The 12,929-nt window shown below is 34.3% G+C and overlaps 1 protein-coding gene across 1 annotated transcript in view; it reads left to right on the top strand.

Annotated features, from left to right (window-relative positions):
- LOC142322649 (uncharacterized) overlaps nucleotides 1–12,929 on the top strand; it is a 212,341-nt gene that overhangs the window by 150,457 nt on the left and 48,955 nt on the right. The window contains exons 46-50 of the mRNA XM_075361728.1: nucleotides 1,681–1,799; nucleotides 2,362–2,539; nucleotides 5,754–5,982; nucleotides 7,918–8,075; nucleotides 9,411–9,545. Of these exons, the coding sequence (XP_075217843.1) occupies nucleotides 1,681–1,799; nucleotides 2,362–2,539; nucleotides 5,754–5,982; nucleotides 7,918–8,075; nucleotides 9,411–9,545 (819 nt within the window). The remainder of the gene's footprint in view (nucleotides 1–1,680; nucleotides 1,800–2,361; nucleotides 2,540–5,753; nucleotides 5,983–7,917; nucleotides 8,076–9,410; nucleotides 9,546–12,929) is intronic.

Here is a 12,929-nt window from a genome sequence, read left to right on the forward strand (position 1 = left end):
ATCTGAATTTTTTACTAAAAAAACTGAAGATTCTGCTATGAACTTCCAAAAAATTAAAGCAAATTGACATTTATCTATATATATTTACCTATAAATGTATATGCAAATAATATATTTTAAAAATAAACTTAAAAAAACATATTTAAAAAATACATTAAAAAACATTTCAAAATTATATATATTTAAATTCAATTAAATAAAGATTAAAAGATTAATTTCAGTAACATTATATATCATTTTACTGTAATGTAGTATATATACGAGGATAAGTCAATTGTTATCCGCAATTTAGTTATATTTTTGTTTATGTTGGTAGTACTGTCGTGTTGCTTAGATGACGCATGCATGGTGTAATTGTTGATATGTCTGTGCAGGTGTGATGCTGCTAGGTTAGTTCCATTATCGCTGCCTTGCCGTTAACCATGGCAGCTCCGCTTTCTGTTTGCACCACAGAAAAGTGATCCATTTTTTGTGATCGGAAGATGTATCAGAGGCCAAAATTCATCTAAGACTTTCAGTACAGTACGGGAACAGTGTATTGCTGCAACGGAGTGTCTACAAATGGATTAGAAAATTAAAAATGGTCGCACAAGTGTTACGCATGACGAAGGAGCCGGGCAGCCGTTTACCGCTACAAATGAGGAAAACATTGAGCGTGCATGTGATACGGTTTTCTTCGACAGATGAATAATTATGGATGAAGTGGCACATCATCTGCAAACCAGTCGCGGTTCTGCCTACGAAATCATCCACAATCCACAACAGACTTGGGTTTCATAAAGTCTGTGCAAGATGGGTCCCAAATCAACTCACACAGTTGCATAAACAAATGTGCTTGGACATCTGCCAAAAACATTTGGATCGCTATGGTAACGAACGGGACATCTTCTTAGACAGAATCATCACTGGTGACGAAACATGGATCCATCATTACGAGTCTGAGACTAAACGGTAGAGTATGGAATGGAAACACCCAAATTCGCCCTGCAAAAAAAAAGTTCAAGACCCAACCATCCGCAGGAAAACTGATGCCTTCAGTTTTTTTGGGACTCACAAGCCCCAGTACTAGAGCATTATGAGGAAAGGGACACGACAATAAACAGTGCATGTTACAGTGAGATGCTTACTGCCAAGCTAAAGCCTGCAATTCGAAGCAAATGCCGAGGACTGCTGTCAAAAGGTGTTGTGTTGTTACATGACAATGCCCGTCCACATACTGCTACCCACACTGCTGAAACGCTCGAGAAACTCAACTTTGAAGTACTGGCTTATCCTCTGTATAGTCCTGATCTTGCCCCTTCTGACTACCACTTGTTTGGTCCACTCAAAGAGGCATTAAGGGGCCGTAGATTTACCTCGGATGAAACAGTGAAAGAAGCGGTGCATTCCTGGCTCGCAGCTCAACCGAAAACCTTCTTTTATGAGGGCATCAAGAAGCTTGTACAACGATGGACCAAGTGCGTTGAAATTCAAGGCGACTATGTTAAAAAATGATGTACATGTAAGTTTACTATTTTTATTGCAGTAAATTTATAACTACATTGCAGATAATAATTGACTTACCCTCATATATATATATATATATATATATATATATGAATTGTTTGCTGTTGAATTAAGAAATAGATTTAACATTTTTATACTTTCATCTATTATAAAGCTTACTTAAATAATTTTCAGGAATGGCCACCAGATGCCTTAGAGAAAATTGCAACCGTTTTCTTGCATGACATGAAAATGTCTGAAGAAATGAAAGAAAATGTATTGGATGTCTGCCAGTATATCCATGTAACAGGGAGGTAAATATGCAAGATGTTATTTTGTATTCATAAATTTTGATGCTCGCTTAATGTGTAGTAATCTTTTTTGTAATTGTTAAGGGAAATGCATATCCATTGGCCAAAAAATAAATATTTATGATTCTTATATCACCTAAAATTTATATGCGATAAGTCTATGTGGGTTATTGATTTTTATAGCAATCATTTTATGACATTAAAAAATTTGATTATAATTTAAGTTACAAAAATTTGATTAACTAATTTGTTTTATTTTTATCCATTTATCTACTACAAAGTATAACTCGATTTTGTTAAAAAAAGCAGTTTTTTTCTATACAAATATTTTTGATTATTATTTAATTTAAAATAATCTTTCTCTATTCTCAAAATTACTCTAGTTTTTAAGTGAATTTCTTACAGTTGTATATTTAAGATGGTGAGTTTGGAATATTATCTCATTTACATGTGAGTGAGTCAGGCACCCACAATATATTACATTACATTACTGTGTGTATTTTGCTTTAAATAATGTATTTAATAAACTATAAGTTTTGTGTTCAAATATATTTATTATTTTTAGGGAGATGGCAGAGTATTTCTACAAAAAGACTGGAAGAAGAACATACATAACAAACTTTTCATATTTAAATTTATTAAGACAATTAAAAGTGTTATCTAATCAAAGAATGTCTGACCTCAATGAAGCAAGAATGAGATACTTAAATGGTTTGAGGAGCCTTTTGTTTGCTGCAGAACAGGTAACTAATGATTAATTAATTATTGTAATAGTATATATTACAAATAAAATTTTGAAACAGCTTATAATTTTATTCTCAGTAAATTAATCCTTTTTAGCTACGTAGTGGAGATTAGTCACTTTTCAGATTGTTGTAAACTTTGAGAAAATATTTAATTTACCTTAGTGTTATTATGGTATTTTTTTCATCTTACCTGAAACTACTACTACTACATTTTTTAATCCTACCCTACTAAACGGCATTTGTATGTGTCCATGTGTGCATCCCCCATAGCTTAGCACCGGAATTTACTGATCACTAATACAAAATTATGATTTGTTAGAACATGTTTCATGGTGGTCAGATGTATACTTGTTATATTATTATATATTGATAGAGTGTATATATATATATGTCCATTCCCAGTGGTACCCGTCAGATGATAATATTTTCAAGGGTGCCTTTTGGAAATTGGGGAGGTGATGCAGTGGGGTGCCACCGTAATATCTCATCAATTGCTCATCTGATTTTCACGATTCAAATGGCGTATATATCAGCAGGTCGAGCACTAACTACTTAAAGCATCGGGTACACTCTTGATCGACCAGATCCTAGTTATCTGGAAATTAAATCGTTTAGACCAATATTTTGACTGCACTCACCCACCGTAAAACGTACCAACCCGATATTTCGCTAAATATGCTCAAACCTGTGTGCTAGCACAGCTGTAAGGTATAAACTTATGATGACTAAAAAGTATATAAAAGAACCACTCTTATATTAAATGCATTAAAAAGTAGAAAATTAAAAAAAATGTAAAAAAAAATTTTAAAACATCACTCTTAAATTAAACGCACTAAAATGTAAAAAATAATTTTAGGATGGTATCTAAGAATGGATTTGACAACAAGCTTTAATGGTGATAAGTAAGATTATATGAAAGTCATAGCTTGAAATTAAAAATTTGACGTTTTTTCTAATATTTTTGTTATTCGTGATGAATGGCCTAAAGAGTTGCACTTAAGAAAAAAATGGCAAAAACATCAAATTTTTAATTTGAAGCTATGTCTTTCACATAATCTTATGTATCACCATCAAAGCTTGTTTATCCAAATCCATTCTGAGATACCATAATAAAATTATTTTTTACCTTTTAGTGACTTTAATTTAAGAGTGGTGTTTCAAAAACCTTTTTTATATGTGTTTTATCTATTTATGTGATTGTTTTTCTTCATAAAATAATAAAGTATAACCAAAAAGTAGGCGTAGTAGGTAGGAATGTACCGATCACTAGCGGAAAATCCCAGTTCGTTAGTATCAATTTCTAGAGTTTAGAATTTCTGATTTAACTTTAATTTTATCAATTTTCATCATTAAAAAAAACATCTTTTCACAAGAGGTAATCAATTTTGGACACCTAATAATCCCATTCTGAGACACCGCCAGCCAGCCAGGCAACCTGCCTGGAGGACCTAGCTGCAGAGGCATGCCATAGAAACGCCCTGCAGCTAGTGAAATACTAAAACATTATAATTTTGAGATAATTCTGGTTTATTATTGAGGTTTAAGAACAACAGCAGCTTTTTTATTGAGTTTAATAAAATCATCTGTGTAGATGTTGATTAAAAAGGAAATCTCTTATTTAAGTTTTATAGTATAAAAATAACCAGTAAAATACAAAACTTGACGACAAAGTGAAAATTTCTAAAATAATACATTATTTCAGCTGCTTTTAGTGATATGAATAAACATCTTTTACTCTTGGTGGTGAGCAAGTTCTTCAAAGTAAATCCTCAGTGTTATTTACTGATTTGGCTATTGCTAGATTGAACCTTAGATTTTAGGAACTCAGAACTGGTGAGCCCTCATAGCTCCCTAGCGTACTCTTACGTATTTTATTACTCTCCTGATAATAGAACGTATCAGTTCACAGTTCACTTAGAGTTCACAGTTATTGATAACTGTGAACTCGTTCACTCTGCTGTCTTATGCAAACTTTGTTTGTTATTCCTCTTTTCTTTAGATAATTCAGTTTTTCTTTAAATGATATAACTAAAAAACATTTGTTCAAAACATTGACAGAAAAAAATAAAATTTTCTACATATGTATTTCAAATTCTTAATTGTGTGTATATATGTATATATAATTAAGAATTTGAAATTTTATAACTTAATCTTAGCATGACCTAACTATGTAAATAAATTTAGATATTACAATTTAGAATTAAAATTTTTGACACTATAAATCTTGAACAGAAGAGTGAAGAGCAGACTACTGGAGCATCACTGCTAGCTATATTTAACCATCAATTTGTAGACAGTTTTGTTATTGAGTATGAAAGAAGGTTTTTCAGGGCAGTGCGTGATTATTTCAGAACTGAAACTTAGCTGCTGTCTAGTTCAATTTTATATTAGCTGAAACTGTTTGAAACACAAGCTCTGATCTAACTAGTAGTTTAAATAGATCTCAAACGTTGTGAGCTTCTGTTTGAGCTACTGAGCTAATCTTATTAATATTAGTGATGCTCTTATTAAAGAATCATAACTAAGAGTTTATTCAATGTGTAAAACTGTCACAACATTGCCAGAGATTTTCCTCCACTTCAAAGTGTGCAACTCAATCTGTTCTTTTTTTTCTTTTTTTTTACCATTTATATAATTAGTCTATTATATTTATGACTAGGATGTATTGTTTGAAAGAAAAAAAAAGCAATTTTCTATATTTATTTATTAAATTAAATTAATTTTTAAACTTTCTAAATGGATGGGAATATAAAATATTTAAAAATATATTATTTGTAATCTAACATTCTGATAATACAAAAACATATGAAGTATTAGATTCAGCATAAAAAGATTTTTCTGTATTTAAATTTTTACTGGAAATACAAAATTTCAGTAGAGCTAAAGGTATCCACAACTTTAACAAAATTAAATAAATGAAATAAAAGGAAATTCTATGAAGATCAGCCCAGGTTTTTGGAAGCATATTCAAAAAAAATTAAGAAATAAACAATCCCTGTACTGATTAATTTGTCTAGACTTTGCTGAAAATACTGATTTTCATACAAGACACTTTGTTTCCTGGTTCCACATTTTGTGATGAATTATAACTTCTTTCTAATGTATCTCATATACATAACTAAGTTAAGGTTAAAACAGAAATGTGCTGAATAATCATTAATGATATGTAATTTTTTTTCATATAATTAATGTAAACTTTGTTTCGTTTCAGATTTCAGCAATGAAAGAAACATTGTTGCTGCTACATCCTCAAGCAACTCAAGCAGCAGAGGAAGCTGCTCTACTGGCTCTGGATGTAAAAAGAGAAGCAACTCAAGTTCAGCTTGCAACTGAAATGGTTTTAGAAGAGCAAAGACTTGCTGAGGCCAAGGCAGAAGAAGCAAGGTTAATGAAACTAGAATGTGAGCTTGATCTCTCTCAGCTCATACCAATTTTCACAGGTATTTAATGCCAAAAAATCTTCTCTTTATAACGTAGGATTTTTTTTAGAAAGGAAATAAATTAAGATTGTACTAGATTGATTGTATAGGAAGTAGATATATGAATTGATGGATTTGTGAGAAATACTTGTTCTTTATGATGTGATATTTAATCATTTATTTCTTTTATACAAGATTCTAGAATTTTAAACAAAATTCTAGAATTTAAATGTTTAAAATTTTTTTATGAACAGTTTCAATTAGACATAGTTTTGTGCAGTTAGAAAGATTTTTTTTATAAAAACAGAAAAGAAGTAGCAGCTGCAAGGCATTTGGATTTGGTTTCTTACAGAACTGGTAAAAATAGTAAATATAGCGAGTGTACTTAGCCGTAATATAAAATTCAAAACTTTCATTTCTTATGTTAATAGAATAATATTTTTATTGCACATTAATGTTAGTACCGATGTTTATATAAAATAGTATTGGGTGATAAATTGAACTTAATATTATATTCCTTGTTAGGTGTCACATTTTTCTTTTCTTTGTAAACTCACTTGATTAGTCAATTTTTACGTAAATATTGTATTAACTCTTTCTCTACCTCCTCTTCCGTAATGACACATTTAGTGTTGGCTTATTTATTTTACTTTATCATATTTTTAGTATTTGATATGAGTTATATTAATTTTACTCTTACAGGTACCAAAAGTTGATAGTTTATGACATCTGTAGAGGTGACATAGGACATGAGTGTAATATATATGATTACACTGTGTACCATACTTGAAGCACATCGAAATTGTAAAGCTAATAAATGTTGTAAATTGTTTATTCATTCTAATCAAATATAATTATGAACAGATTTATGTGTGTTTCATTTATATGCAGTAATAGAGTTAGAAAATATATTCAAGTAATGTTATTATGAGTATACATTAACCATTTTCAACCAACATATGGGGGAACCCTACTTGAACAAATGTTGGTTGGCAATGTATTGGCAATGTTAGGGGTGCTGTATACACTCATCCAACCCCTTGGTGCCAATCGATTCATTGTCATTTACTAATAAGTGTTGAAACTGTATGCAATAGCTCATATCTTATATTGTACTGTAATCTTGTATGTTTACTTGTACTGTAAACCTATTTTTCCAATAAGAACATCATGTTTTTAAAAGTAAATCAGGAAGATTTATGTCTTTTGTTATCCCCAGGTCCCATTTTACATTCTTCTTTTTGTTTTTCATGAAGAAACAAACTTAATAATGACTCCATTTTCTTCTTCACTTCAATTGAATCCCAGCCTAACAACTGAATAATGTCATTCCATGCATCATATCTATTCACTTTACTTTTGTATATATTGTCTGCCATATTCCATAACATTTTTTTCTCTGTGTAGTTTAATTAATGCCAAAGAATCCACATTATTTAACTCCATGATAAATAAATACAGGAATAAATAAATAGTAAAAATACAATTTGTGTTGAAGAGGATTTACCAAGGATGGATTGGGTGCCAACACTGAACTAATGTATGGACTTGTCTACATTGGTTAACAAATGTTCTTTGATGTGATTGGCATTTACCAATTGGACAGAAAATTTGAACCAGGGCCAACGAATCTGTTGGTTCACCTAGGTTTGTAGAACGTGTATGAGACTTACACTGACATAAATCTGTGCAACGTTTTATCAAAAATGGTACACTTTGCAAAAATTTAATGGAAACAAAAAAAATAAAACAAATAGTAATAAAGAAAATAAAAATAGACTAGTGATGTAGCTGAAGCCCAACACCTATGATAATGAAAATACATTGTAGTTATAGAACAATCTTATGGAAGTACAATTCCAAGTATAAATAAAGTCATTTTTTTAAATCTGTTTTTATAATAAAGGGCTATCAGAGTTTTTCTTTATTATTTAAAAAAATAATAATTTTTTGCAGAGGCTCTGGAAGCATTGGATACTTTAAAACCTAAAGATATGACTATCCTTAAATCAATGAAGAATCCTCCTGGAATAGTAAAGTTGGTTATGGAGGCTGTTTGTATTATGCTTGATGTTAAACCAGACAGAGCTGTAGATCCAGTCACTGCTAGAAAGGTATTACACATCAGTATTTTTGATTATAGTTATAAAGAAATTATTTGAATTAATTTTAAGAAATAGAACTTATAGTTTTATTTATACTAAATAATATTGTTATATGAATTCATATAAAATACTTATGTTTGTTAAATGTGTATTTTAATTTTCTTATCGTGTAGCTTTTCAACTGCATGTTAAATACAAACAACAATTCAGTTAAATACACCGAAATTTTCTACATGCTTGTTTAATATTTACTTAAATATGTAATCAGTTATTTATCAATTAATGGCTCAAATTAACTGTTATTTCACTATACTAATTTCATTAATTTATTGTGTTCAGATTGTTGCATCGTTATTATTTTTATTATTAATATGACCAACCACCTTTTTTTATTTATTAATTTTATACCATAATGGTGTTCTGATATAGGTTTCAGGATTTCTCTTGATCCTTTCAAACAAATGCTGGAGCAGTTCCATTTTATTATCTATGGAATGGGACCACTTGCCATTCCTGGCATGATCTATTTAATGTATAATTTTGATCTAATTTAATAGTGTATTTATTTATACTTTGTATAATTTGTACTTTACTTACCAAGTTGTATCTTCTTTTATCACTAAGTATCAAGGTTAAAGTAAGTTTATTGCTTTTAGTAGTGAAGGGTTCAGAAGAATGGGAAATTGGCTTTTGACACTCTATCATGTTATTATGATCATCGGACTGTCATCCCAAGGCTTTTATGTCTGATTTTTTAAGAAAATATATTCTCGCTTCATTTTCCAATACTGTCATTTTGGTTGCTAGTTTCTGTGATTATTCACCTGCTAAAATCATCTGATTATGAGGTAAATCTGCTGGAATTGATAATCTAACCTTCCACTGGGATGCTCAATTAGCAGGGGTACCACTTATAAGATTAACTGTTGGTGTTAGAGTGAGTCTTACAGGATTGTATTGTAATAAATCTTTATGTATCATTGATGCTAATTATTTAGCCAACTAGTTATGCTTCTGTCTTTTCCAGGGCCAAAGCTCTTCCCAGGTTGATTCCTAGGACCCAGATTGTACCTTTACTTCAAAAAATTTGTGTTTAATATACAACAGATCTACAATTTTGAACAGGAGTCTCTATTTTAACAAATTAGTCAAGTTTTACTTAAATGTTTCAGATCATAAATTAGTCATTTAACCTTATTTTATTGTTCAGTTAAGTCATATTTCACTTAAAAATGTAGTACAGTAAGTGTTGTATACATAATGGGAAATTATAACTTAAATTACAGTTATGCTAATCATACAATCATTATTATGTACAATTATGATGTAATTGTGTTGTTACAGATACTGGATTTCTGGGGTCCAAGTATGAAAATAGTGACAGATATTAATTTCTTGAAACACTTAAAAGAATATGATAAGGATAATATTCCTGCTAGGATTATTGATATAATCCGTAAGCATTATATAGCTCATAAGGTAAATGTGTTTTAATAATTTACTGATTGTATAAATATTTTTTTTAATTAAGTTTATGAATTTTTTTTATGTATTGTGTTTCATTATTCAAAATGGCTGGACAGGGTATCTAAAGTTGTGATTAAATATTTGGGCCTTTCATGACATACCTAAACTTCAGTTTTGGCCAAAGAAAAACTTTTATCTTTTACCGTGAACTATGTTTTTTAAATTATGATCTAACACAGTACAATGTTTATTTTATGCTTTACTCCTTAATAGGACTTCTCAGAAACTATTAGTTTTTTTATTATATTATAGTATACACTCAGGATAATTAAAAAAAAATTAATTAGTTGAAGTGCAAATCTGAGGAAGAAGACAATTGATCAGCCCTAAGAGCCAAAAATTGCTTATTGTATATCAGTGAGGTATCAAGTCTTAAATTTTATCTACTATTTTGTGATCTTGATTATGACACCACAGAAGACGAGATCAAAGAGGCTTTAGACAGAGTCCTTGGAAAGGATGAAGATTATAAGATTACATCTATTAGAGGAGCATACGGTGACACGAAAAACGCCACGGTAATTACTACCCACAGAGGGGCGACTAAGCTGGTGGCTTCCAGGCTCCGGGTAGGGTGGGTCAACTGTCGGGCCTACATCTGGACGGAGAATGAACAATGTTACAGATGCTGGGCTACGGGACATGGTAGTAGAAATTGCAGGGGCCCTGACCGGGGTAACCTGTGTTATAATTGTGGTGGATCGGGGCACCTCATCCGAGAATGTAGAGAGGCCACGAAATGTCTCGACTGTAAAAGCTCAACACACAGGACCAGGAGCACTGAATCTAAAAAGACATGTTAAGAATTCTACAAACAAATAATAATCGGAGCCTTCTCAGCAATGACCTAGTAGAGGAGATAGCTAGTCGCGGAAGATACGACTTTGTAGTGGCCACCGAGCCGAACGTGTACGCGGCCGCTTACTCAAAATGGGTATCTGACGTGGCAGGGAAAGTAGCAGTAAAGCGGGCTACCGGCAGTCGTGACTATTACCTATATCACAGAGCAGAGGGTGTGGTAGCCGTCGAACTTGAAGATTATATAATATATGGAGTATATATTAGCCCCAATGTGTCAATAGAGGAATATCAGCATAGTATCATGCAGTTACAGTGACTAGTGATGCAGTCCCCCAAAAGAGTTCTTATTTTGGGGTACTTTAACTGTAGGACCATGGTAGCGGGGGCAGGAACCACGAATGCCAGAGGAAGGGTCCTGGAGGACTTCCTGGCGGCTACCAGCACTACATGTATAAACGAAGGGACCCCGACCTATCGAGCGAGGGGCCACGAATCCATATTGGACCTGGCAATTATGGATGGAAGGGTGGACACTAACAGAGTTGTGTTCCGCGTATTGGAAGATGAGACAGGGAGTGACCATCTTGCAGTCTCCTTGGAAATACAAGGTCGTTTGGCGCCCTCTGCTGCATCGCAACTGATAAGGAGACTCACCGACAGACAGGTGGAAATTGTGGTGGAGCGAGCGGCAAGGAAAATATCAGATGGCAGGAGACTAGATCCGGAGGTTTTCCAGGAAATAGTTAAACACGAAATTTCTGAAATACCGGAAGTAACACATAGACATCACCCTGTGTATTGGTGGAGCCAGGAAATAGCTGAACAAAGAACAACACTACAACGATGCAAGCGAACGGCTCAGCGACTGAGGGCAAGACCAGGACCCAAGGCCCATCGTGAACTGGCCATGGAAGCCTATAGGGAGGCTCAGAAAAGGCTGAATTTTTTTATCAAAAACGCCAAGAGGTCAAAGTGGAGGGAATTGTGCGGTGAGCTTGACAATGACCCGTGGGGGCGAGCCTTTCAAATCATAATAAAACGGCTATGGAGAAGAGTACCTGTGCTGAGTAAAGAGGAAGTAACACGTCAGATGTCCGTGCTCTTCCCGCGGGAGGAGGTGATGAGACAGGAGGTAGTACTGTGTGAATGTGGCAGGTTCGCACAGGACGAAGTGATGGCTGCTATTGATAAACTTATTAACAAGAAGAGTCCGGGCCCAGATGGGATCCCGGCTGCGGTCATCAAAGGCCTCGCAAGAAGGGTCCCATGGGAGATTACGGATGTTCTGAGTCACAGAATACAGCACCGCAATGTTCCCCCAATGTTGAAAAGAGGCTAGAACAGTATTCCTGCCAAAACCTGGCACAAACCCTGGTACCTGCGAGTACCGCCCTATTAGTCTTCTAAATAACATGGGCAAGGCTGCTGAAAGACTGAAAGATTTGTTGCGGTTAGGATTCAAGCTGAACTGGATCAAAGCGGAAGTCTGCATCCTGGGCAATACGGGTTTTGTAAGGGTTGTTCGACCATGGATGCTATTAACAAGGTGGTTAACTGGGCTGCGGAGGCACGGAGGGGAACCTGGAGGACCAGAAAGATCCCGCTGATGATCCAACTGGACATAAAAAATGCATTCGGGTCGGTGCCGTGGGAGGCCATCATAACAGCGCTTGGACAAATGAACATAAGCGACTACTTATTGAATCACGTAGACAACTATCTGGCACAGAGATGGACGGAGGTCCGTACAGTGGAGGGAGTGGAGAAATTCCGAGTCTTTGGTGGTGTCCCACAGGGGTCTGTTTTAGGGCCTCTGTTGTGGAACATTTTCTATGATCAAGTGCTACGGTTACCATATCCGGGAAGAGTCGACATGGTTATCTACGCCGATGATATTGCAATACTTGTGAAAGACAAAGAGTTGGATGATGTGGAGAACAAGGCAAACCGCTCTCTACAGCTTGTAGATGCATGGCTTACTAGCAACACCATGGAGGTGTCCCCGACCAAAAGCAGGTGTATCCTCTTCACAGGCAGAAGAAGACTTCGTAGCGTTCGAGTTGCGATCCGTGGAGAGGATATAACAGAGGTCAGCAGCACTAAATACCTTGGAGTAACCATAGATAAGAGCCTCAAGTTTGGTGGGCACATTGATAAGGTGTGCAAGAGAGTTGTGCCTACTATCAATGCTATAAGAAGGTTATTTACAGAGCATACAGTACCGAGGGCATCTAAAAAAAGGCTGATAACATCTGCAGTGGTGTCTGCAGCACTGTATGCGGCGCCTGTCTGGGTAGAGGCAATTAGAGTGCAAAGGAACAAAGAGAAGCTAAGAAGTATGCATCGAACGGCATTACTAGGAGTGGTGGCTGGCTATAGAACATTGTCATATGAGGCATCGTGTGTTTTGGCGTCGGTTCCGCCGATAGACCTGCAGGTCAGAAGTAGGAAACTAAGAATGGAAGGGCGCAGTAGGGCTGAGGCTGAAGCAATGACCAGACAGTGGTGGAAGGAGGCGTGGGATGGGGCCAATGT

This window comes from Lycorma delicatula, chromosome 4 (assembly GCF_047948215.1).
Source record: "Lycorma delicatula isolate Av1 chromosome 4, ASM4794821v1, whole genome shotgun sequence".
Taxonomy (NCBI): Eukaryota; Metazoa; Arthropoda; class Insecta; order Hemiptera; family Fulgoridae; genus Lycorma; species Lycorma delicatula.